The 27575-nt window shown below is 40.5% G+C and overlaps 2 protein-coding genes across 2 annotated transcripts; both read left to right on the forward strand.

Moving 5' to 3' along the window:
* Positions 1 to 2077: 2077 nt before the first annotated feature.
* Positions 2078 to 4502, forward strand: pus1 (pseudouridine synthase 1). The gene is made up of 6 exons (XM_034546770.1): positions 2078 to 2406; positions 2631 to 2908; positions 3029 to 3166; positions 3304 to 3406; positions 3518 to 4224; positions 4322 to 4502. The coding sequence occupies exons 1-6, from the start codon at positions 2346 to 2348 to the stop codon at positions 4352 to 4354; spliced, it is 1320 nt and encodes a 439-aa protein (XP_034402661.1). The 5' UTR covers positions 2078 to 2345; the 3' UTR covers positions 4355 to 4502.
* Positions 4503 to 5504: 1002 nt separating this feature from the next.
* noc4l (nucleolar complex associated 4 homolog) lies at positions 5505 to 10038 on the forward strand. Its single transcript, XM_034546820.1, has 15 exons — positions 5505 to 5697; positions 5842 to 5962; positions 6161 to 6267; positions 6750 to 6857; positions 7005 to 7154; positions 7289 to 7391; positions 7522 to 7556; positions 7645 to 7695; positions 7798 to 7909; positions 8048 to 8108; positions 8284 to 8394; positions 8739 to 8902; positions 9125 to 9207; positions 9366 to 9479; positions 9618 to 10038. Exons 1-15 carry the CDS (start codon positions 5545 to 5547, stop codon positions 9735 to 9737), a joined length of 1593 nt encoding a protein of 530 aa, XP_034402711.1. The 5' UTR covers positions 5505 to 5544; the 3' UTR covers positions 9738 to 10038.
* The last annotated feature ends 17537 nt before the right edge of the window (positions 10039 to 27575 follow it).

The raw sequence follows: 27575 nt of genomic DNA on the forward strand, positions 1-27575 counted from the left end.
AAATACTGACGATTTATAAGAATGTTTGTGATTTTTTTTCCAAACTCCCAAAAGTACAAATACAATCAAATGTGTAATATTTAATTTCTCAATGGATTGATATATAATTGGAAACACGTGCTAGAAATCCAAAACAACATAATATTGCATTAGCTGTGACATTAATTAAGAATTCATTGCATTGCATTGTGCAAAATGTACTTAAGTAATCACTGGGGGGAACTATTCAGACTTCAATATAAAAAAATAGAGTCCGATTTTTGAATAGTTACGTTGTTTTATATGTGCTGGCAGTGCAGAGGCATTGAGTTGCAGGTCAAACCGATCGAGGTTCAGCTGTGGCTGTTTTCTTGCAACTACCGACTTTGGCCAGGACACACCAGGGCTCACTGTGAAGCCAGTTCACTCTCTTTGGAGGCTGGAGACTCTTTCTTATTAATCCCATTTCTTTCAGACTTGACAGATTAGACATTTCAGGACACTAAGGTTAAAACATTTAACTTTGTGCTAATTTGCAAAAGACACGCTTCACACAAGGTTTCATGATCATGAAAATACAAAAAAATAAAATAAATGCTTTTTGTCCACCAAGTTATGAGACTATTTTGTAATTTGAACCTTATATTTGGGATTATTTTAAGACATCTGGGTTGCCACATGAAACAGGTTCTCTGTGAATTCAGTGCAGATCTTTTACATGTTTGGGACTTGACACTCACCCATGCTCTTATGGCTACAGGCAATGATAAGCAATGATAACTCAACTAAAATATACATAAACTGTGCTTTTGATCCAGCAAAGCCTAATAGCTGCATTACCAGTCTTGAATAATCACTGTTTAACATACAGAATCATCAGTAAGTAACTTTCTAAATTTGGCACATGTCGTGTGAGTTGGGCTTGTGTCAAACAGGGTCCTTTTCCCATTGCATGTCTATGTTTGCCTTTGTGTTTTCAGCAGATTGATCACCTTATAAGGTGCTTTTAAAAAGTGCAAGTGGACATTATATGGCCATCCCAAGATGAAAGGGTTAAATGTTGAACCTCTTGACAACCACAATCCCTCATTGTAGTGCTGTCCTTGGGAAAGCCACACACACTCTCTCCTCAGGGAATGCTGAATCCCATTGCAACTATAATTTGCTTTTAGCCTTTACTCACAGGCATTATGAGTCATAGCAAATTAAGATGATTCGCTAATGTAAACCAATATTGACTAAGACTTCTTTGTATGGATTATGCTTTGGATCATATAGTTGGTTAATACAATAACCCAAAATATATCAATAATTAAGTTATGTTATTATAGTGATATGAGGAAAGGTGAGTCCTTGTAAACCTGACACAAGCAGCCAGTCTATACAAAAAGGCATTGAGTATTACCCTATAACAAGATACGTTGTAGTCTAACCTACAATATAAAGATTATTTTTTTCATTTTTATTTCATTTTTCTATATCTCATGTTGTTTTTTATGGATAACAACATGATATTTTTTAGGAAAGTTACACAATTGCAAACCATAACCTAAAAAAAACACTTTTAATATATATGTTCTCATACAGCTGGAATACTCCTCCACTCATTGGATTTTGCTGCACTCAAGTGGACAAAAATATAAGTACATGTGGATTTATATCTGAATTCTCTGTAAGCTATATGGCTACAGTGTACTTCTTCCCTGGTTTTCTTCCAAACCTAAATACATAAAAACATTATTATTAAATTTAAAAACATTATAAAAGCGGTCCAGAAGTTAGACCTAGACTCATCACTTGCCTACATTAAGAGACCTAATAAAAGACCACATCCAACAGTTGAATTTCAAGGTTTGAATATTCCATATAAGTGGATGTAAACTGTAAATGCATATGTAAACCATATGATTTAAAAATAAACTGCGACAACAGCAATCAAAGAGGATCATTACATTTCGTCTGCCGAGATGCTACATTTAAGATCTTTTTTTTAGTTTTTGTTATTACATTATTACAAAATATATATTTTAAATAAATGTCTTAAAGTACTAATATGACGTATTCAAAAGCGAGAACCAGGCGAGTCTCGCGATATTTACCTCCGGGGTCAAAGTTAACATTGGCCATGTGTTTATGTTGCCGCATCTACTTCAATTACAGCACTCGTAGATACCGCTACAGTTTGCATTATATTTACATATATTTATATTTATTCATGAACTCTGCAATGAGCATACGTCTTTAGGATACTTTGTATTTCGTCAACGGAAGTTGGTCGTTTCTGAATATTCTGCTCCGCGTTAGCTTCCGGAGTTAAGCTGGCGTGCCAGTCTGCATCCTTTAGCTGCGCGATGGCTTAGCGTGACATGTTTAAAACCCGATCGCTGTTCAGTGCCTTAGTTAACAGACTGACCTTAGGAAGAAACGGTAAGCTAACGTGCCAAAAACAACGTGCCGGTCGAATGCATTTAGTGGGCAACCTGCGAGTGTGTGTGCTCCTGTTTTTATTAAATGACCCTTTCTGCTCGCAGGACTTGTTTCCTTACTTTGTTTATATTTGTGCAACAAGTAATGGCATCCTTCGTCACAGAACATGAGCTGAATGGGGATAGCGTACCAGGGCATCCTTATCAAGGGTTATGTCTCCCCAGGTGGCCCTCGTGAGGTGTTCAGCACGATGAGTGAAGCATCCAGAGATGAGCAGACGGCCAAGCTGCTGAAAAGAGCCAATGAGGAAAATGAGGACTCGGCTGAGAAGGAGACGGTGCAGGCTTCAAAAAAGTTAAAATCGGAAGGGGAACATGCCGACGTGCAGGCTACAACAAAGTTAAAAGCGGAAGGGGAACATGCCGACGATGAAAAGAAATATCCCAAAAAGAAAGTTGTCCTCCTCGTGGCCTACTCTGGAAAGGGATACTATGGCATGCAGGTTGGTACTGTAGCTGATTCTCCTCCCCAGGCTCTTTATCTGTTCACGTCTTGCTAAGTGTGTGTGTGTGTGTGTGTGTGTGTGTGTGTGTGTGTGTGTGTGTGTGTGTGTGTGAGATAGAGAAATCCCGGAACCTCTCAGTTTAGGACCATCGAAGATGAGCTGGTCAATGCGCTCATTAAATCAACTTGTATTCCTGAAAACCATGGCGATGAGATGAAAAAGATGTCTTTCCAAAGATGTGCCAGAACAGATAAGGTGGGAGTATGTGCAGGTATCGCAGAAGGAGTACTTATCACGGCACAAGGCCAACAAGACAATTCTAAATTAAATATTCACTAATATACACCCACGATATGAGTTTGCATACTTCATTATTTTTGGTGTTTGTTTAGGGCGTGTCTGCTGCTGGCCAAGTCGTGTCTCTAAAGCTGCGGTTGATCGAAGACACTGTTGAAAAAATCAATGAGCATCTGCCCCCACAGATCAAAGTGCTCGGTGAGACATGGGTTCTAATATCTTTTTCTTTTTTGGGGGGGGGGGGGGGGGGGGTTTGAGATTGTTTTAATATTTTGTCATTTTAAAAAAAATTATGTTTTGTCCCAACAGGACTTAAACGGGTGACCCAAGGTTTCAATTCCAAAAACAACTGTGATGCTCGGACATACGCTTATATGCTTCCAACAGTGGCCTTTTCCCTAAAAGACTATGACACTGGCGCTATAGCAGCCTTCCGTCTCAAGCCAGAGACACTTCAGCAGGTGAACTGTCTGTTTTCTCTCTACAAAGGCACCCATAACTTCCACAACTTCACTTCTCAGAAGGCTCCAAATGACCCCAGTGCCCGCCGCTATATCACAGAGATGTCTTGTGGAGAGCCTTTCATCAACGGCAATATACAGTTTGCGGTGATCACCGTACGAGGCCAAAGCTTTATGCTGCACCAAATCCGGAAGATGATCGGCCTGGTGATTGCGGTGACAAAGGGCTACGCGAAAGAGGAAGTGATTGAGCGCAGCTGGGGTCACGATAAGGTGGACGTTCCCAAAGCTCCAGGGCTGGGCTTGGTCCTGGAAAAGGTTCACTTTGACCGGTACAACAAGCGATTCGGAGGGGACGGGCTGCACGAGCGGCTGGATTGGGACGGCGAGGAGGAGACCATCAAGGCCTTCAAAGAGGCTCACATCTACCCCACCATTGTTGAGACAGAGTGTCAGGAGGGCTCCATGGTCAGCTGGATGTCCACACTTCCTATCCATGACTTTAAAGCTACAGCCACAGCTGCTGAAACGCAAGACAATAAGGACCAGAAAGAGGTATCTGGAAGCCGTCAGAGTAATACTATTTACTTAAAACCACGATATTTGATGTTTAAAATAAATAATGTTGGTCATTGTTCTCCTTTTCCCCCAGGACACTGCAGATTTAGGAAATGACTCTGATTAAGTCACCCTGCCAGCTGAAAGAAGAGATGTTTTCAGAACAAAGTATTCTCTCTTTTATTGGGAATTAGCTTTCTTTTTATTGGAAGATTGGATTTTTTTTGTGATATTAAATTCTTCTCTCATACAAATATTATTAAACAAACAAAACAATAAAAGTCTCTGTTCTTTATTGTACCTGATGTTAATGTATCCCTGGATCAAATGCTAATGCCCTCTACTTGTGCCTCAGCTCCATTAAGCTGTTTGACTCTTAAGGATAGGTTTGGATTTATTTGCTTTGCAATACTCATGTGTACCTCACCTCAATTATGAGATTGGGGACACAATCCACTGTCCAGCTTGCACAGAAATAATGTGTTTCGTAGATCAGCTGTAGCAAATATGAGCGTTCAACACAGTTGGCTATATCAAGTGTCTAAAAATAAAATCTCTATAAGAGATCTTAGTCATCGGTTATTTATCTGGCTCACTGTCTATAAATTTGTAAAGCCAGTTAATGATTTTGGTGGAAAATGATATACCAATTAGCATTGGTAAGATCCCCCTGATACAAACCTTAGATTGTGCTGATTAAAATAATTAATAATAATATTTTGTTGTCAATTTTTCACTAGCATGTATTGAACTAGGAAATTCAACATATAGCTACTATTTCACAGCTGCAGGACCAGTGCTGATGTTTACACATGGGACATCATCTATTTTATTATATCATAGTTACTGTATATTTATCATTAATCATTTATTGATTGTAAAAGTAACGTGTCGACAGAACTCAGTTGTGTCACAGTACATTTTTGATAAAGTGTCGTTCATCTTTACCCGAGCAGTGATTAGATTAGTTTGTAAAAAACTTAACCCTCCAGCCACTAGGAGGCGACACAACAGTTGAGTGTTCAGGACTGATGTTGCATTCACTAACCTTTGGAAAATGAAGGAAAGTAGAACTCCCATCTCAAATGTGTTTGCCGCCTGTCCATGCCTGAAAGTCGTGAAAGATTGAAAACAAAAAAATATATAGTATATTACGTAAATCCTTATGTAATGATATTTAACAGACGTTGCTGTAACTATTTTTAAATTATTCATAAACAACATTTCTAGGATGTTCCCAGATAAGTGCCAGGGTGTTTGTAGTATTGGTTTTCTTTATATTCTTAAAGTAACTTGAATGTAGCATCACCGGTAATCATGGCGCCGGCCAAAAAACGCAACGTGATTTCAGCGAAAACACCAGAACAAAGTGGAAAAAAGGCTAAAATTGACCTAAATACCAAAGTTGAAAATGTACTTGAGAGCAGAAAAAATGCCAACGACGTTTTCGACATCCTCGAGTTCCTTGAGGTAAATAGCCGCAACTAAGTTACTCTGTTTTAGGACCCAACCATGCTGGTTAGCCAGCTTTATTGACACCACGCAGGACGCGAACGTGCTCTTCTTTTGGTTACTAACACGACACATGTTTGTATTCTCCATGTCCGTTTGCAGTCAAGAAAAGAGAAAGATGTTGTCAATGCGGTCAATGCTTGCAGCAAACTGTTCACCACCTTGTTGGAGAAAAATGAACTATTTTTGGGGAAACTGCCCGCAGAGGACGAGGCGTTGAGTGGTGAGTAGCGTTACACGGGTTAATAATAATAGTACATTATTATTATCAAATGAAACCGACTCAAATGGGTTTTATACAACAACATACATTTGTGTAAACGTATCAAAGAAACGTTGCTCTACATCAGACAAGAACATGGTGACAAAGCCTCACTGGGTCGTACAGTAGTCATGTTTGTCTGTATGTGTTCTGGTTCAGGGAGCCGCAGTGCTGACGAGAAGTACAGCATGTTCATGAGACACCGATACAACAGCTGTGTGGAGATGCTGCTCGAGCACCTCAACCATGAGCTTCATTGTGTGAAGGTGAGTGGACTGGACGCCTCAATGGGACACACACGCACACACACACACACACACACACAAAGAGTCATGAGTTCTGTTAATGTCGTCAGTCACTCACTCACCTAAGACTAAAACATAATAGGGGCCACAGGGTCACATCAAAGTGAGTATGCATGATTAAACGTGTGCAGGAAGGTTTTTTTCTCTTAAGTCCACATGGTTCTTATTTAAAAGACGGTATACGTGTGTGTTGTGCGTGGGGTTTTTCTACCGGTATCATGTAATCAACATCCTGTTTGATAATAACACCATGTTCTCTTTGGTCGTGTGAAACGTACAACTCTATGCACGTTAGTAGTGGTAGTTGACTGGCTTTTATCTTGTCTACTGTCATTGCATACCAGCTCAGGTCTGCCAACGCTATTCATCATTTAGTTGTTATCTTTCCGATGTTGCATTGTCTGTGTGTTTTTAAAATAATAATAATGACTGTCTGAACACAGGAGAGTGCCCTGTGCTGCCTCATGAAGTTTGCAGCGGGAGAAGGACAGCATCCCCTCGAGGACTTGGACTGGAATGAACACTACAGCTTCCCAAGAGAACTCATCCAGGTAAGATTTTGTGTCACACAACCGGGTTGTCCGTGGTGGGAATATGAATATACTTTATCTGGTCTTCTATGTGACTTCAATTACTTATCCAATTTGTTTGCCAAGAATATAAATAAGCCATTTTTGTTCCTATTATTTCATCATCAGGCAGTGGTGGACAGACTGCTGACCAAAACAACAGACAACTCCCTGCTGATCTCCAGGTTCCAGGAGTTCCTTGAGATGGAGGATGTCCGCTATTACGTCATGAGCTCCATCCGTGAGAATGTGGGCAAAGTCATGGACAAAAACAAAGGGGTAGGGGAACGGTTCAGTGCTTAGTTCATCTGCTGTTGTTGAACTTGTTTATTACTTTCCTTGTCACATGTTCTTGTATTTAGTTAATATGACGTGGTGTTCTGAATGCTGTGGGTTTGTCTTGTTCCTCTCAGGCGTTGGTGCCTGTATATCAGAACAACGTGTTCACCCTCATGTCCAACATCAGTGTACCGAGCGAGGAGTCAGAGCTCACCACCTTTATGATCAAACAGGAAGGTGAGACCTGCTTGTTGTCAATGCTGCAATGTTGTTGTGTAACTTTCTTCTCTTTGAGGAGAAGAGGTGTTTTTTGTTAGTTTTGTGCCATTTCTTATACGTCTAATGTTAAACTGATGTTGTTTTCTAGCCAAGCATGAGGACTGGAAAGTTGCTAAACTGAATGTAAGTAAAATATTTTTAATTGGATGTTCACATTTCTTAACTTGGTTATTTCCCAAATATAATTTTAATATGTTGTACTTCATAACAGGAACACAAGCGTGCCTTTGAGAGGATGTGGCTGGGCTTTCTCAAGTATAAGGTATCATAAAATGTTGATTGCACAATCATCTAAATGTTTTTTATTAAAATGTGTTCTCTGTACACATCTATAACACTGTGCCATCTCATATCTGTGTTGTAGTTGCCAAGCAACATGTATAAAAAGATCCTGGTGATCCTCCATGACTCCATTTTGCCCAACATGAGTAAACCCACACTGATGATTGACTTCTTGTCTGCTGCCTATGAAGTCGGTAAGTCATGCGTGTGGCTCAGTAGTGACAATACTCTTAACATCGTCATGTGAGCTGACAACAACTGCTTTAAAATAACCACAGTGGTGTTTTTACATATGCTGGTAATCATGATTTTGTCATGTTTTTGTTGAACAGGTGGGGCTATCAGCCTGCTGGCCCTCAATGGGCTTTTTGTCCTCATACATCAACACAACTTGTGAGTATTACACAAATACAATTATTAATTTGGTCACTTAGTGACATTAATTACAGTAATATGTTGAAGAAACATGAGGCTCCATTCTGATTCTATAAAGTACAACAGTAGACTGAACAATTTGTTTTTATTGCATAAATACTGTACTATATGTTGTGTGCTTGCTTGCTTGCAGAGATTACCCGGACTTCTACAAGAAGTTGTATAATCTGCTTGAGCCTTCTGTTTTCCATGTGAAGTACAGAGCACGCTTTTTCCACCTCGCTAACCTCTTCCTTAGCTCCAGGTAAGAACATTCATGCTTTACTTAAATGTTCTTTTCTTCACCCTCAGTTTATCCAGTTACAGTTGTGTGCTTCTGTCCTTGTGGAGCACCGGACAGGCGTCAGTTGTAGTTAATAGTATTTTTAATTGACCTGCAGATCCTGCATTAGTGATCGACAGCTACATTTTTCTGGTTAACCACACCTTTTGATTGTTGGCCACTGTTGTGCCCCACTGAATTAAAGTGGGTTTCTAAGGAGAATGTAATTATCTGATTCAAGCTGAACGTACGACCATGATAAACAAATAAAAGCAGATAAATGCATTTGTAACATTTGCTGCATATGTGTTTCTGCCTTCCTCCAGTCACTTGCCAGTGTACCTAGTGGCCGCGTTTGCCAAACGCCTGGCTCGCTTGGCTCTCACAGCACCGCCGACAGCCCTCCTTTTAGTGCTGCCCTTCATCTACAACCTGATCCGGCGCCACCCGTCCTGCAGAATCCTCATTCACAAGCCCAGCACACAGGATGGTGAGCGTCAGTCACTCTCCTGTTTATGGTTGTCATTGCATTTGTTTAAAAATGTCAGGGGTTTTAGATTGCCCATTAATTATACTTAACACAGCTTGTAAGAATGTTCCTGCAATGCACCATCCAAGGAAGCATTGTTTATATATATATATATATATATATATATATATATATATATATATATATATATATATGTGTATTTATGTTTGTTTCTAATGACAGAGTCGGTGGAGGACCCATATCTAATGGATGAAGAGGATCCTGCCCAGTGCCGTGCCTTAGAGAGCAGCTTGTGGGAGATTAAGGTGTGTACCACATGTGATGGTTTTGGATTCACAAATACATCGTGACATCGAGATATGACTTGTCAGCCAAGGGTTTTAATTATAAAACGAGATGAAGGAATATCATACCTTTTGCTATCTTACTTAATTTTCAATTATTTTCTTCTCTTTTCCTGCAGACATTGCAGAAGCATTACCATCCAGATGTGGCCAAGGCTGCTGTGTCCATCAACACACCTCTGTCCGGACAAGAGGAGGACATCACTGAGGTGCTGGAGATAACAACATATGAGGTAATGTGAAACTTCCACAGTTACTCAATATTTTCTATTACTAAATGGAAGGTAACTCTAATAAATGTTATTACTCCTCTTATTCTCAAACAATAATTTGAGTAGCTTGAATAATGCGTCCCATGTTCTTATCCCCAGCTGATGGAGAGAGACCTGAAGAAGTCTCGGATCAAGAGTGTCCCACTGGAGTTTGAAACTGCCACACAGTTACTAAACGGAGTGGGAGATGTTTTAGGACAGCACTTCTGTCTGGATTAAAACAAGGAAAAATGAGCGACCTGCATTTTTAGCATGTTACACATTTCTGGGACCAGTTTATATTTTCAAGGTAGCCGTTTGGCCTGGACCGGAAGTGAGGACAGACGTTTCTTTGAGTCCAGCTACAGCAGCAGCAAGAATGACAGAAATGCCTAAAACCTGGAGTTGTGTTATTGTTTATCTCTGACTATTGATGTGTAACTATTGTGTATCAGTAAAACAACTTTTCCATAGCTTGTGGTGTATACATCTCTAGGTTTGTGTTTTTTGGACTGATAAAAGAAAATGATTTACAAATTAATGGGAAGCGGAAGGTTTTTTTTTCCAATTTAAATGTCTGTACACGTTTGAGTATTGTATGGCCAAGATTCTCAATAATGATCATGGAGTTTTTCTGTTAAAATGAATCGGGGCCAAAAGATGGCGACTATCTATTCAGCACAGATTGTATAAAGCCCCTTGAGACTAATTTGAGACGTGTGGCTATTTAAATACAATTCACTTGACTGGAGACTAACAAACAGTACAGCTCTACAGTGCTTCATAATGGTACTTTTACTGTTGATGTCAGTACCTCCTGGCTTCAGCACCGTAGACACCAGAGATAATAAAAGGGGAATCCGTAGTATAGTTCTACCTATCCGGTGGTGAGAAGCAACATTTCAGCCTTGAAAAAAAACGAATGTCTGGGCTGTTTCGTTCTCTGTCCGGAAGTAGCCAAGAAAACAAAAGCAGCCTTAAAGGCCCCGCACAGGCCCGCAGGTGTTTCCACTTATCCAGGTTGATTGCACTCCGGTAGAGTGTGTGTGTGTGTTTGTGAAGTATCGGGGTCATGCTGACGTCATACTTATCCTGAAATGCTCTTTTCCATCGCCAGTTAATATTTAATTATCTTGTTAAGTGTGCCATATGGTCAAACAGCAGGCAGCACATGGGAACAAGAGCACCGTGAGAGAAAATCCTGAATCATAACTGACGTGTGTGAAAAGAGCAAGTCATATCGGGTGAGTGCTGTCCCAAACACGGAGCCTCGCTCGCAGGCGGACAAGCGGAGCAGCGAAACGCGTTTGAGGACACGCTGTGTTTCAGCGTTCTGTTTTTTCAGAATTTTTTTTTCAATGTGATTTTTGACGTTATGGAAATTGTATGTTTTTTTTTTCTTCTTTTTTGAAGCGTTTCGTTTTTGAGGATTATAAAGCAAACACATGCCACTATACTCTCAATCGGGAAGGTGAGAAGAGGATGGGAGCAACCGACGAGCTCACTTGGATGGGTAAAACACAACCTTCCGAAGTTATTACTGAGAATAAAGTCCCCCCTATACTATAGATATACGTTGTCCTTTTTTAAAGGATATGCAATCTGAAGTTTTTCTTCAGTTGCAGCCACTTTGAAGAGAAATTACAAGATACATGCAGAGCTTGGAGCATTCAACATTATTTACAAGCCATTACACACACACACACACACACACACACACACACTTTATAATGCAGTAATCTCATAACTGAACTCCACTTTTGCAAACTAATTGGGTTTGCGCTAAAGTGTTAAATGCACTACAATAATGATCATAATAAAGCTGAGTTAACTACATGGCATCGCAACAGTAATACTCTACTGTCTTCTTGAGAGGGAGGAGGCATACTAAAAAACAACAGAAATAACAGGAAATCAATCTGAGCTATTCATCTGAGAGAATAATTAATAGGGAGTTGGTAAATTAAAACCCCCATTCAGGCCTGGATAATGAGGCACGCACAGCACCTTCCTCCTCTTACTTTAATACATTTGTGAGACTTACCAATGCAGGTTCATAGATGGCTTGGTGGGATGGAACATTTCTGCATAAATCTACAGGACTCCTGAGCTTTGTGTGTTGTTGTTGTTGTTGTTGTTGTTGTTGTGGTTTTGTCTGTCCGCCTCCAGTCCCCTGCAAGGAAATAGAAGCTGTCCAAGGTGAGTCAGCACGGAGAGAAGCTGTTTGAGCAGTTGGCTGAGGCTTCAAGAGAGACTGGGGAAGAGGGAACTGATTAATTTGACACTATTTGTTTTTCTATTACCTCTTTGAAAAAACTGGTTGAAATCAAATCGCCTGTATTTCTTCTTTGTCCATTTGTTGATAGTATCCCCAAAAAAAAAAAACAGTTTGACTATCACAATTCTTTTTCATACTGTGATCTTGTCCTGCAGTTGCTTTTGTTTATTACAAAAGATATGCACTCGTCTAAACGACAGAACACAGATAACTGAAATCAGCTGCTTCAGTATTTATTATGATGAAGCAGTTGAGTCAGATAAGTCAAATCTCGTGAAGCAGCATTAACCTTCTTAACCTTCCATGTGTCACTGCATGGTAGTTTCTGTGAATACAGTGTGTGTGTGTGTGAGTGCGTGTGTGTTTGTGAAAAGGTAAAAAACAGAGTATGTAGATGGGGCTTTAGCACTGACTGATAAAATCGTATGTTTTTCCCATGCTCCCCCCTTTCATTGTGTTGCTGTGATACAGTAATCCTCTCTTATGTAACTGAGTCTCTCGCTCTATCTCACTCACTCACTCTCACTCTAACTCAATGATCACACTCGTACACATGCACATGGGCACACACTCATTTATGTATCAACCACACCAGTCAGCACCTACAAATGCATGTAGACGTATTGATGCAGGGGGCAGCACTGTTTAATTGGACATTGTTGCTGTCAGGGATTGACTGTATACTTGCATTAACATTCAAGTGATGTGTTTTTAAATGAAAGAAGATGAAGACATTGTACAGTAAGTGTCAAGAAACCCCTTGCTAGATTTGTTAGTGCAATATGCAATGCATTCTTTTCTGTGTTTATGGTTGTATGTGCAGTTTCACATTTCTGTTTGCTACATTAAAATAATTTTCTTTTCAGGTCAACTTGGAGAATTTGTAAAGATGATAATGACAATGAGTTTTCTAGCTATTTACGTGAAGCTGCACAGGAATAACAAAGTACGAGTAAAAGTTCAGTACTAAAGTCCAAATCTTAACCAGTAACACGCAAATACAAAAGGTCTTTGGTAATCCGTCAAAATGCCAATGTACTTGATATGAAACTAGTGTATGCATGTTCGTCTGTGTGTACATTTCTTATGTACACATTCAGTTGTACGTTTTGGTTTTGTATGTGTGTGTGTGTGTGTGTGTGTGAGTAAGTGAATGCTTGGATGAAGGTGTGAGGTTTGCAGTGTGGCTCCAGCGTGTTTAATCTCTGGTTGTGTGGGTTTTGCAGGCGATAATGCAGGATCACACGTCCGGCGCTAACATGGAGGAGCTGCTGAGCCGCTCTCAGGTGGAGTTACAGTCGATCCAAAGACAGCTGGCCATGATTGCTGCCAGAAACATACAGCATCACCACCTGCACACCAAGGGCAAGGTACTGTGGTACCACATACTGAAGGCCAGTGTTGCCACTACTGCTCCGACATGAAAACACTACTAGGAGTAGAACTTTGCCCACCAATACACATTTATACTCCTAGTCATGATTCAATTATCCTGTTATCAACATGAAACAGATCTCCTTGACAGGAGGACATCTGGGGATAAAGCACCACTTTTATGGACTGTCCTTAGAAAAAAGGAACATCTGCTCAACCTAATCTGCCAGAACTTCATTACACGTTATTATGATGCAACATTTGATGATGCTTTTAGACTTTCTGCCGCTCTTGATGATGGACTTCCTGTTGGAGTTTAACCACCAACTCCTCCAATACACATATAACGCAGATGTAGGTCTTTGTAATGACAATAATTGTGATGTGTAATATTTTTGTTTAACAACTCAAACTTTGACTTCAGCATGATCACCATTGTTATTGACGAACGGTATTCATCTCATTCCAGCTCCTCCAGTCTTACAATTTTAAAGTTGAGAGTTTTGTATTTTTGACTGGAAATACGTTGCTTTCAATAATCTTTTACCTTATTTGACCCTAACAAATTAACAACTTTCTGCTGTTTTAAAAAAATCTTCCTATACTACAAATGTTGGGGGAGCTTTGATGGCAACTGGCATGCCATGTCCTGATTTAGATGTACTGACCAACACGAGATTGTAATAGGCATTTCTATCCTTGACTGATATTCTTTATTAAAAACACCACAAAAACAGAAGGACTGCAATGGCTCCATTAGAAGAACTCAGGCCTTGAAGTGAAATATCAAATAACTTATTTTTGTACATTTTCCATTTTAAATATTAAAGAATACATCCCCATCTATTTTGTTAGCTTCGTGGAAAACATACCATGTGACATGTGTCGCAGGTGTAGAGAAATCTTCAACCAATAACTCCATCCCACATGTTTGTATTTTTACTTTTATTCCATATGGCAGGAGGAGGACGGCATACTTCTTGAAAACACACGTCAAACATTTAAAGTTGAGGCCAGGCCACAATAAGCTCTAATGGCAGCTTGCTGGGTCATTAAATGACACGTTGCCTTCAGCTATTTTCATATTTAAAGGGGTCATTGAATGTTTCTGCCCAATCCAGTTTCCATCTGTTCCTGAACCCCGGTCTCTCAGGGCTTCATGTCATGTGTGAAAACCACAATTCAATCCGAGAGCAATGCGTCTACAGTAAGGATGGAAACCGACTGTGAGCAAGCGTTGCTAGGCAACAGAGTGGAACAAAGAGTACCTTCTGCTTTCTCTTCGCACACTAGTGTCTCTTTCTTTCTGTCCTCTCCTCTGTCCTGTGCCTCCGTTCCAGTGTTAAAACAGAGGACGCCTGTCGACATAATACATTGAGTGCCTGCTGCTGATGCAACCTCACTAAAACCACCACGCTGATTCAATTTGAGTCCTCTGACCAGGGATTTAGAAGAGACAAAGAGAGAAAAAGGATGGTTGTATCTGAAGTCTGTCCAGGAACATTTAAGTGTAGATTTGATCTGATGCGAGAGGAAAGTTGCAAGTAGTAATACTGAGCAAACACAGAAAGATACAGAGGAAACAGGGATGCTGGACCTCGATGTATACTCTGCTTGAGAAATCTATTCAGAGAGGATGCTCATCTATGATGTAATGATTTACACATCACTGCTCAACAGATTTGCATAGTCCATTTAAATGAAAGCTGCCCTGCATGTCATGTGTTTTTTTTGTTGCCTGTGTGACGTTTTGGGGTGTGCACATGTCTGCGTATGAGCCAGACTGAGAGCAAAAGTATCAGGGAGGGGGGATTTTAAAGCACGACTGGAGGAAGATGCAGAGAGCGCGAGAGGAAGCGTGAGCACATTCAGGGGCGGGACTCAGGGAGTGTGTGTGCGCGCGTGTGCGTGCGCGTGTGTGTGTGAGAGTGCCAAGCCACTGTAGCTTCTTTTGCTTTCACTGTTAGTGGAGCTTCAGATCTGAACCGCTCTTTCCAAACGCACACGCGGGCACTCATGCAGCGGCAAACACGTGCACACGCGCGGGCGCGTCACTGCCAGCCGGTAATGTGACGGGAGGAGAGTCATCCTGGGACAGTAGCGGTGCTGCTTTTAAGGTAGGGACATTGTCACTGTTTATGTCAGCAAATACATACCTGTCTGTCCACGCTGCTGCCCCATTCCCCTTTTTTAGACTGTTATTAGTAGACACCGTTGATTTTCTTAAATTCAAAACACACACAATATGTGCTGGATGCTGCTGTAGCTGCTGTGCTTCTGAGAGGTGTAACACATGCTGGGAAACACAGGACGTGTTCTCTTTATGAGGAGTGTTTGTGAATGATGCTGAAGTGGTGACGCTAGATTTATGAATCCAAATCATAACCACACTTATGCTGGAGAAGAGTAGCTCGATGGGCTTGAAAAGACACATTTTCTCTTTTCGAAAATCTATTTTAATGGTAGGTGTACATCGATGGCTGACTGCATCAGGCAGCACTGATGCAAGTGTTTCACTCACACACCAGATGGCGATATGGCAATTCTTTTAAATCACACCCCAGTCAAAATAAGATTACCTCGGGGTGTCCTGGTGGGTCGGTTGGCTGAGCACACGCCACTTAACCACAATGCCCTTGGTTGAAAGCCAGCCACCACATGCTGCTTTACTAATCTATTCTCCTGTGTCCCTTCACCATAAGTCATCCAACAAAACAGAAATGCCACAAAATCATTTAAAAAATAAGTGATTCATCGGATGACTATACTCACAGCATTTCCTGGTGTCCATGAAGAATTAAAATCGGTAGCTATTAATTACTGCAAAAGGGGAGGAAAGCTTAACTGTGCACAGCATAACGTACTAAAAAGCCTCTATTACATAATTATATGCTGTAACATCTTAATAGCTACCCACATTATCTGCCTTGCTTATAAACAGTTGCCCAGCCTCCATTTGTTCATCAGTGTACCCATCATTGGTGTGAACTTCTCATTGAGTCATGACTTGCGTCGGTGTCAGTTAACGTTAACCTCCCTTTTTGACCTCAAGCTTCTGCTTCGCTCTGCCTTTTGAGCTGTTCACGGACTTTGACCTTTTGCATTGTCATTAGTAAACACAAAAGGAATTTCTTTCTTTTAAAGAAGGAAACAAAAACGCATATAATTTAGCATCTGAAGTGGTTAAAACTTCTTCTATTGTGTGTCCCTGAAATCCACAAAGACCGATGCAATCTAAATATCAACCAAGCGACTAAACCAAGGTGAGGTACATTGATCGATCATTAAAGGATTCTGGTAAAGACAGACATCGCCTTCACCACTAGTAGTTGCCTAGCTATTCCTGTCAATAGGTTTATTGTATAGGTAACATGTGGTTACATCTTCATTATCGTACACTTCCTCTGAGCACTCTATGCCTGAACTTTGAGATACAACAGAAGGGGCATATCCGGTTGGGTAAAGGTTACCTCTGACATTTTTCACATATCTTTTGTGAGCACTCGTAAGGCTTGGAAGTCTTCATATATTGCTCAGGTAATCTTTTACCTTTGACTGACCCCTTGACATGGACTCGCTTTATTCAATAGGATTAAAAGACATAAAAGAGAAAATAAGCAATTTTAAATACAGTGCTCGGCTTGGATACTAGCAGCTTATGAGGCAATGTAACAGATTTAGACAAACACTTAAATAAATAAAGAATTATTCTTTCTTTGTGTGTGTTATCCACTGTGATGAATAGACAAAGGAAGATGCATTTTGTTTTTACCTGTGGATTATTCTGAAGAACGGCGTTGCATCCTTCCACACATTGTCAATCTTCTTATTTATACACTATTTATATATTTATATTGGTATCTTATCTTGTGGTCCTCCACAGTGGTCTATGGAAAACCAACAGAAAATGCAGAGAACCGCTGTTCCATCATAATGAATGAATGTTGGATGTAATTGTGTTGCATGTGATGTGCCATTTGCTCATCCACACTGAATTGAAAGGCTGGCTTCAGAACGTGTGTGAAACAGCCCCCCTTTGGGAGTGAACGCACGACCCTGAATGGGTTTCTGTACCTTTCACTGCGTCCCTTTTGAATTCCTCCCTTCCTGGCTCACATTTAGCAGAAGATTGTTGTCAGTGTTTCTTTTGGCCCCAGAGCGCACAAGTGCGTCATGATTCCCAACTCTGACGCAGCTCCTGTCAGAGCAGCTTCGGCAGCTCCCTCGGTACAAGGATGATGTCTCCCAAGTGGACGACACAATTGGGCCCTGTCCGACTCGGGACTGGGACTAGTCACAACCTCTGTTCTCTGCATGCCTGACTGATTTGGGGAGGGAACTAATCATGTCTCAATTAGATGTCTCAACCTGGCATTGATAAGTGTTGATGAGTACCATTAATCTGCTCCAGTGCCCAGCCAGCAATTCATGTTATAATTTTACAATAACCACATGTTGTCAGGTCACCAAAGTGATAACCTGTTTTTATTTTTTTTCGAGAGAGCACGTTCAGTTTTTGCACAAATGATTTTCTGGTCTAAATGACTCATGCATCAGTTCTCACAAGAATGTCCATATGGCCTAATATCTCACTCTAAATAGGCTGACTGAATGTGTTAGCCTGTCTGTCTGTTTGGAAAACCCACAGTACTGGCAGGTCTATCTATCTCTCTGTCTGTTCTTGGAAAGTCCACCATATTACACTGTGGGTCTATCTGCAGGCTTGTCTGCTTGGCAGGTCTGTTGTATTATCAGGTGTATCTGGCTGTCTTTCTGTCGGCTTGGCAGGTCCATCATCCTGGCTTTGGCTGTCTGTGTTAACTGACATATTGCTTGCAACTTTGTTTTTCGTCTTTGTGGAGGATGACAGTCTGGGGATCTGGTTGTTATATTTGTGTGAGTTCTTTTGTGTCCCTGACAAGATGCCAAATGCTCTGCTAGCACTCTAATTGATATATCAGAGTAATATAAACCAATATTAGAACCACCTGTTGGTTGGTCTCTTCTGTGGGTTACAACAAGGGGAAAAGGGTTAGAGTTTGAAGAGAAGAATTGGCATACATTTTCATTTCTTCTTTAATTATCCTCCATGTGGTCATTTACATTTTAGTGAGAGAAAGCAGAGAAAAGTGAACTGACTTCAGAGTAATGCAGCACAGATTTCTTTTGTCTAGGGTGGTAATTGTTTCCCTTTTTAAAGCTCTGGTATTATTGGAGTGGCTGGTCTGCCTAAGTGTGCTTTTTCAGAAGGCAAATGGGAAGGCTACACCCCATTTGGGATTTAATGATTGCAGCTCTCCAAAATGTTCCCATTTCATACTTTTACATTCCTCAAAGTAGATATGTTGGATCAGAGCATCAAATCTGTTTTTAGATTAACTCTTAGGGAAGAGTTTCTCATCTGACACGAAATGGAGCAAAAGGCATCCTCACAACCAGGCAGAGAGAGTTTACATGCACTTCTTCTAAATCAGCTTCCCCCTTACCTCGACCAAACAGCTGCTCAGCTCCTCTATTATCTGCAGCTCCTCTGGTGGCCTCAAAGTCATTGGACAATTTAAAAAGTACAAGATTGGCAGCAGAGCAGTTCTGTTCCAAAACAAGACAATTGCTAACTCAAAAACGCACTATCAAATTGTACACATGGATGTCTGGCACCAAGGACAGCTAAGCAATACGAGAAATTATTCACCACTACAATCTGCTTATTACAGATATGTAGTTTATTTCCATGGAAGGTCCAAGCGCCAGAGTGAAAATTCACTTTCAAAGGCCATTCTAATCCATCAAGAAAACTTCTAAGGAGAAAAACACTGACTGGCAAATCCTGCTGAGGCTCAAAACCTGTTGCAGTAGCAGCTTCATTTTAAGGCCTGGTAATCCTTTTCCTGTGACTGACCCCACGGGATGCAACTAAAGCCTGAGTACGTCGCTGTAAGCAAGATTGACAGTAGCCTTATGTCCTCTTCCATAACTTATATTAATCAAGTGCTCACTTCCTCCTCATGAATATTGTTTATACGCACTCATCGGCCTGTCTGTTGTTCAGGTGGACGGCCTGCCACTTCAGTCTAGATTTCTCAACAACTATTGGATGGATGGCCATGTGATGTGGTACAGATATGCGTCATGATTTTGTAATGATTGTGGCTTCCACCAGCAGGTCAATGTTTTCATTTGTCTTGTGAAATATCGCTACATATAACCTCTGTAATCCCTTCTTTCACAGTTATGGTTTTGAGTGAAATTTATTTCCATGAAATGTTGTACAAAAATTCTCGTTACCCTCTGGATGATCTTTAATAAGGTTGGTGATCCACTGACTTCATCTTGCTTCATCATCAGCTTTTAACTTTGATTTGTTCATTATTTTGGTCTATGAACAAATAATTGCACAACTAATCACATTTAGCTATACGTATATCTTATATGCTTCTTAGCAGGTGTGATGCTAACACGCTAAACTGTGTTGATGAACATTATACTGCGCATCAGCATGCTAGCATCGTCATTATGAGCTCATAAGTAAGTTCACATTAACATTTAGCTCAAAGCTCTGCTGAGCCCAATGCTACATTCACACCAAAAGCATTGCAAAACTTTGCAATGTTTTTTGGTGTGAACGTAGCATAAGTGTAGTCTCACATAGCCGATACCCAAGCTGTGGACTCTTGTCTTGTTACTGTATATTTAGCCTAGTTAGTCATGTCAGATTTGTATATGGTATAGTATAACAATTACAACTAATAATAATTATATTAATGATACCACAAATGTCTCATACTGTATTGGTAATCTTTCCTCATCTTTTTGTCTTGCAGACAAGATATGAAGTTTCATCCCAGCAACCTACAGGACACTCGGCCCACAATGTGAACCGCTTTCGATTTCTGGAGGAGAGAAACCGAACTCTGAAGCTTGAGGTAACCACGCTTCGCCAAGAGAAACATCAGTATAGGAAAAAGGTAAATGTCCCACTCCCACCACGCTGCTTTTGTCTTCCCCCCCCCCCCACACATACACACACATATGTATCTTTCTCAGCAACTCACTATCACCCACATTATTTTAGATTTAGACTTTATTTGCCTACAAATGAACACAATATACACATTTACTGTTACACTCCTCTGGAATTGAAACTATTAAGATGTAATTATTGTGGCACTGTATGTATGTATGTAGAGAGTGTTAGTGAATCACTATATTCAAGCCCCTGTTGCAGCTTTTATTCCTCAAGGACGCAGCTTTGTATAGCGGGGTGACTCGCATGACTCTGTGCACATATACTCCCTCTGATTGGTCTTGGTTATGCAGACATGTGGGCATGTATAATGTGGTGTAAAATAGATAAGGAGGGGTTTAGTGGTTTGGTGTGTTGTGCATTAAAGTGTGTGTGTGTATTTAGTTTTCACTGTATGCTTATGCATGCATTTATGTATTTGTCCTTTGGAGGCCTCCCCCAGGTGGTCTCGGATGGCAAGGTGTGTGAGCTGTTGTCTTGGCAACACGCTTATTTGCAGAAGTGTGGACAGACTGGCCGAGGGGAACTGATATAACATAATGGCTGCTTCTGTTATAAGCCTCAATGGCTTGAAATTAGTGTCAGTAAAATAGAGCGAAACCTGCACGCTACAGTCTGCATTTAAAAATGGTTTACTGACGGTTTCAGTTCGTGTAGTTCTCAGGCTAAACTATTTTGTCACACTACTCATTCGGTCTGTGAATGACAGCATCGTTGCCTTCTCCTCATTTATGTTGTATTGCAGCATACCTCAGGACATATTTACAAAACAGACAATAACCAAAATAATGACTTAAAGTCTATCAGTTGTTGCTGCCATATATGGAAACTAGATACACTACAAATGAAAAATTAACCAATGAGAAGAACTATCATATGTATAAGCTTCCCAGGAACTGCTGGGTACTCTCCTTTCACTATAGAGAAAGAGCTGAGAAATGACAGAAATTCCTCCTTTTATATGAACACATTAACACCTTTCTGATCGAATAGCAAAATGTATGGCAACCCGCCCAGTGGGAGATTTTCTCTATGTTCACAGCCAAAAACCTTGGCACAAGCCATGTCTGTCACCGCAGCTTACATGCAGTAGTCAGCAATATAACTCAATAATTCCATGTAATTATGTATGTGTTCGTGTTTATGTGTTTTTCATATGTGGGTAGATACTGTTGGAGGTAGTCCAGCTGGGTGCCTGGCAATCGCTTTGCTGTCACTGCTGACAGCTACACTATCACAGACTGCATCATGGTCATTCATGCAAAGACAGACTCAGCTATGGATCAGTTGGACTAAGAGAAGCTCAGTCATGAGAGTGGGTTTGCTCATGCAGATAGACTCTCAGCTTACTCTTCAAAAAAAGTTGGCGGTGTATCACATCCATCAATTTTGACTTTAATGATAAATTATTTCTCTTTCTTTTTATTCTTTATTAAGTAAAGGAAAATATGGCCATATGATATTTAGAATCACACCTTTGACTGTGAAAAAGGTGTGATTCTAAAAGATGTCTCATATTAGATCCAGACGAAAACACTCACTAGATTGAAGATAAAAGATTAAAAGATATGTTGGTACAAAACACATGCCACATGTCTGATTAGCCAGCTAGTTATTTCTGGTTTACAGGGCGTCTTTAATGTCAACTCAAGAAATCAGTTGTTATTGTAAAACAAATCCTATATTTTGTCACATGTTAGCAGCATCACTGGCTTTGTTGCACAGGGTGATGATGGGTGCAATGCAGTTATTTCTAAATGTTTTTAAATGTACTATCAGCCAGCTATGCTCAAAGTCACCATGAAATTAGAACAAAAAAATTGTTGGCATACGTTTTTGTCTGTAGAAAAAATAACAAGACAATTAAGAACTCTACAAATAACATATCTAACTAATATCTAATATAATAAAGTGGCTATACTATTAAAAAATGGATCGCATGACTACTGACTGTATACATTTACTATGAAGCTGGAGCTATTGGAGCATTCTCCAGGTGGCGACGATAACGAATGCTAATCTACTGAATGTTAAAAAGGCTGTTTGCTAACATGTTCACCATGTCAACTTAAAAGATTATAATATGTCAGCGGTGTGTCTCAAGAATGTTTTTGCTGCCCCCAATGGCAAGAAATATCAGATACTGCAGATTTAGGTAATCTTATGTTTCATAACAAACTCAAATCTTAATATCCCAGAGTGTACATTGTTCTCAACCTTGCACAGATGGCTATGTTGAGTATATAAATTAAGAGAGGGCCCACACCCAGATCAATGCAACTTGGTCCCCCTTTTCAATGTATCCCTCTTTTGTATAGCGGGTAGGGTGCTAGATCAGACTGTTGGCTTCAGTCAATCCACTTGCTTTTGCTCTTGCATTTAATCCTTGTTTTATAGTTGAGAATGAGGCACTTCAGCTAGATTCTAACATCTCTTATCTGTTCTTCCATTTAATTTGTTATTTTGCTTCTGAAATTGCAAGAAAAAACACAGAGTTTGGACTGCTTCTTCGAAAAACAAACAAACAAAGGGCTTTAGACAGGTTGCCTGGAAACAATCTGTGACGGACAGTCGGAGAAAGGTACCTTAGGTGGGGAATGACCTTCTGTGTGCAGTGTGGCTGCTGCTAAAAGGCCACAGCTGTCTCCCTGGACACCATCCCTATGGCAACAATTGTGTACTGCTAGCAGCTGGCCCCCTCAGATGATAGTCCTCGTGACGTTATGGGCTGTCCCGCTGCAAAAAGGAACGTCTAATCAATAATCACTAATAGCCGTGTTGTCTCAGCTGACCCAGTAATCTCCATTTGAACTTCTAATCAAAGATGCACAGACATATCAGGGTTAATAATAGTCAAAACATCATGGCGCAATACGACTCAGACTGCAAACAGAAGCCAAAATCTTGCTTGTTGCATGCAGAGTGCATTCATATGCAGGCATCTGTTTATAGACAACATTGTAACAGATTATTGCTTGCTGGTACTAGCACTATTTAATCCCTCACATCTCCTCTGTTCTCTCCCGCTTCACTTTGTCCCCCCCCCCCATCCGCATCCTACTTCCTGCCTAAACAGGGTGCCACTAATCTGGCCTGTGCAGCGTCATGCCTGCATTCATTTAAGAAGATTTGATGGCCATGCCAGTCTATGATCAAATTTTACAAGCATTTTCTGAGTTATTACCAGACACAAATTTTGAAATGAATTATGCTTTCTTCCTAGTTGTGAGTGGATAATACTTAAATAATAAAAAACAATGCCATTTAAGTTTCTTTATGTTCCTTACTGACGACAGTAGGTCCTTGGTAGATTTTCTGTTTTTCAAAAAAAAAGAGTGTTTTCCATAACAGTACACTTAACTTGTAATTCCAACAGAGCGGTATAAGTCATTTTGACTGTATTAGGAAATTTACAGTCTATATATTCAAAGATCTATCGTGACTCATAATCTGCATAACCACAATTATTAATGTGCCCCATAGTGCTGCTTCCTTGGAAACTTCTGCTTTCATCCTTCTTTGTGTTGGAGCTTTCTATAGAAATGGCAATAAAACAAATCTGTGAATAATGGCTATCGAGACAGATAATTACATAAATGTCCAGCATTGGCTGGATTTTAGAGCGTACACTGACGCAAGTGTCTGAAACAAATTTGCTGTACATCTTGTGACAGCACCGAATCATATTAGCTTTAAAACTGCAGGGGAAAATAAATTCTGTTGCATCAGTAGGAAAATATGCAAAAAATATGGCCCTGTCAAAATGTAGGGCTCTCCTGGATTAATTGAAAATCCCCTTAACCGGATTAAATCATTTTAGGGGCTAACTGTGGTATACCCACACTCTCAATCACACATACACATGCATGGACACGCTTGAGCCCCCACACATAAGCTGATGTCAATATGATATAATTACTCATTGTGACAAGGAAGTGTAGGCAGTGTGACTGCAAGTGTGTTTTGTGTTGTAGTTAAAGGCTAAAAGCTGTGAAACTGTGAGGATTAGAGTTGGAACAGACCGAAACTGGAATAATTGGTCGCATGGGAATGAAATTGAGGTCCCACCATTAATGCATGTAGAATTTAAATGTGGGTAGTGTTTTCAGAACACTTTATATTAAAGCATCTCAATATAATAAGAGCATGGTTCCCTAACCCTAAACATGTGTAGTAAAATTACAGAGATGGTGCAAGTAATTTCATCCCCTTTAACTTCGAAAGGGGTCTGTAAACGGTTTGTTCGATAGGGGCTACAAAAAGCATGTTTTAGCCATTCTAGCATGGCATGGCTCTATGGGTGGGATTAATCCTGCTGACTTTTGGTGCTCCTCTGACCTGTCCTTTAGCACCAGCATGACGTTGGCTTTGAGGGAAATATCAATTGGATGGATTGCCATACAATTAACTTGACATTCATGATTCATTCCCTCAGGATGATTTGTAATATCCCTTTACTTTTTTTTAGCACCACCATCTGGTCCAAAAAAAAAATATTGTGTCTACTATGGTTTAAGACTTATTACCTGCAAATCTACTTGCATTCCCATCAGCCTGTTCTTTATGCTTAGCGCTAATAAGCAATTGCAGCATGCTAACATGCTACACTAAGATGCTAAACATGGTAAATATCACTTGCTAGCATGTTGTCGTTGTAATTGTAATTTAGCTCAAAGCACAGCGGGGCCTCAGTACAACCAGACATTATGTATTAGATGTGCAAGCAAACAACATCATACTCCCGACTGCAGACATATACCTTATATTAAAAGTACGTAAACTAAGGCAATTTAATTTACTCACTTAAACTTATATTAGTTTGAGTAAGTTAATGAAAGTGCTGAGACCCAAATTTCAGTAGAATACACTTTTATTACTATTATGTATATATTTTGACACCATTCACAGTATACACACAGTTGCCTTTCAATAATCTCATTGCAGGCCTTTTCACAGTGATTGACACAACTTACCATCTTAAGCTATACCCTGTTTATTAATACCATTGCAACATCTTTATCAGATGTTTGTATGTTAGTAAAAACGAGGCATCAATCAAGGCCCTGTTCAATTAGTGTCATAGCTTAAGACAGGGAGCAGAGAAGAGGAGGAGGAGGAGGAGCATTATGCAGGCTGCTGTCATTTCAGTCAATTTGGCAGACAGACAGGAAGGTCCAGACTGTGGTTGTACAGGGCATCTTTCCAATACGCCATCCCTATTTGTATCCCAGACTCCAAGATGCCGGTTTCTTATTGCCAACGATACCTTTTTTACGATGTAGCCGACGGTTGAAGCAGTGGAGCTGGCTGATTAATTCAACAGAGTAGATTTCCGCAGCTCGCTGCACACGCATACAGAGAGAGAGAGAGAAAGAGAGGCAGAGAGAGAGAGAGAGAGAAAGAGAGAGAGAGGCAGAGAGGCAGAGAGAGAGGCAGAGAGAGAGACAGAAAGAGAGCCAGAGAGAGAGAGAAAACGCATAAGAGAAAAGGAGAAATTGATGGAGGAAGGGTGTTAAGGAGGAGGGTCTTCGGTGGTGGGGAGAGAGTGAGAGGAAAGGAATAGGAAAGAGAGAGAGTGTGTGTGTAGAGAGAGAGAGAGAGAAAGAGACACACACGCAGGCCCCGGAGCTGCTACTGATGCTGCTGCTGATGCTGCTGCTGATGCTGCTGCAGCCGTTTGACAATTCCCCACCCAGAGAGAGCAGGGAAGAAGGGAGGAGATCAGAGCAAGGAGGAAGAAGGAGTAAGCGACACCTCTGTCAAGATGCTCCTATGCTAGCCAACACTCACGGTAAATACCAACCCTTTATCACCACTCTGCTTCCCCTTTACTGCCGCTGTATGTCTCATTGGCCCGGGTGTGTTTTGTTTGATTTAGCTTCGTTGAGTTCTATATATAGTGCACAGGGTTAGCATAGCCAAGCAGCTGGGGAAAAGCAGTCTGTGCAGCTGCGGCAGGAGGAGACAGACTTCCTGATTTGTACATTTTGTCTTTTCAAGGACTTAATGAGGTAAAAGCAACCTCTAGCTTTCTCTGTTTCTTGACTGTAGCAGGGCCACCTGTTTGGAGATGTGTGGGTGTGTGCGGTGTGTGCTGAAGGGTGGGGGGTGGGGTTACGGTGTACTGGTCTAATGGTGTGTTTGTGGCTTAGAAAGGTTAGTATGTGATTGTGTGCCCATGTGTGTGTTTGCACATGGATCTTTTAAAGTGTAGGATAGGGCTGCCTTTTGACTGCTGTCAAATTATGAATTTAATCTTATTATCTTATCAGCATTTGTAGACACATGTTCACATGAGCCCTTAGACACACTGTGTGTGTGTGTGTGTGTGCTCATGGGAAGTGGCTGGCTTCTATACACTAATTTGCCAGTTTATTAGGTGCACCTGCAGTAGCTAAAGCTAGTGCAGTCTAATACGACCACCATTCAATTCCTACCTTCATATTCAGTTTTTGTTTAGAGGTATTGATTCAACGTTATGGCATTATATAGACTATAGTTTATGGTGCTGTTGAATTGTATTTCATTTTATTAAAGGAACATTGTTTAGGTTTTAGTGACTTCTAGCGGTGAGGTTGCACCACCCTTCCGCTCACCCCTCCCGTTCCTATTGTGTTGGAGAACTAGGGTGGCCTTCAGGTAACGTACAAACGTGAAAGGTTCTCTGTAAAGCCAGTGTTTGGTTTGCCCTGTAGAAACATGACAGTGCAGCATGGTGCACTGCGTGAAGAGGACCTGCCCCAGATATAAAGGACTCACTCTTAGCTAGAATGAGTTTAGTAAAGCGAGTTTCAGGTGAGATGAAAACATAGTTATGGATATTTTATTCCATTTCTGATTCCCCTAAATCCTACACACTGGTTGAAAGAACCAGTTTGTCAACATTTTCATTTTGATAATAAACACACCCAACATCCCATTTTCAATTATAAGGGTTACGGATCCTTCCCTCCCATGTTGCTGCCCATACGATATACATTTATAAAAAATATTAATGCCTGCTTTGTAACTAAATAAAAGCCATCACTTACTATGACCCTAAGGATTCGTGGGAACCAGGTGTGCTAACCAGGTGTTCAGAGCAGTGAAAAAGTTTGATAGGAAATTGATTACAACTGTGCAAGGTTCTGCTAATGTTTTGGGAGCAGTTAGGTCTAAAACATTTAGCAATAAAAGAAAAGTTCAACACTGTTTCTTCTCAGGTAGTCCTTTCATGCTAAGAAATAGTCATAGTCCTATCACGTTTTGAGTATGTGTGAAATTTGCAGAGACGTTGAGATGGAAGAATAGAAGTTTGGTTTTATCTGGTCAGTTGTTGAAATTAGAGAAATCAAAGCTATCCCGACATGGCCAATTATTCAGCAACTGCTTTCTGTTGCATGTGATTGCGTAACTGTACATG

Source organism: Cyclopterus lumpus, chromosome 12, assembly GCF_009769545.1.
Source record: "Cyclopterus lumpus isolate fCycLum1 chromosome 12, fCycLum1.pri, whole genome shotgun sequence".
Taxonomy (NCBI): Eukaryota; Metazoa; Chordata; class Actinopteri; order Perciformes; family Cyclopteridae; genus Cyclopterus; species Cyclopterus lumpus.

Excerpts from the sequence above, each read along its gene's own strand:
- noc4l (XM_034546820.1), top strand. The coding sequence starts at position 5,545 with ATGGCGCCGGCCAAAAAACGCAACGTGATTTCAGCGAAAACACCAGAA. Across the intron at positions 6,858-7,004 it reads TCCCAAGAGAACTCATCCAG|GCAGTGGTGGACAGACTGCT; the intron begins GTAAGATTTTGT and ends TTTCATCATCAG. Across the intron at positions 7,392-7,521 it reads CTTTATGATCAAACAGGAAG|CCAAGCATGAGGACTGGAAA; the intron begins GTGAGACCTGCT and ends GTTGTTTTCTAG.
- pus1 (XM_034546770.1), top strand. The coding sequence starts at position 2,346 with ATGTTTAAAACCCGATCGCTGTTCAGTGCCTTAGTTAACAGACTGACC. Across the intron at positions 2,407-2,630 it reads ACTGACCTTAGGAAGAAACG|GTGGCCCTCGTGAGGTGTTC; the intron begins GTAAGCTAACGT and ends ATGTCTCCCCAG. Across the intron at positions 4,225-4,321 it reads ACAATAAGGACCAGAAAGAG|GACACTGCAGATTTAGGAAA; the intron begins GTATCTGGAAGC and ends CTTTTCCCCCAG.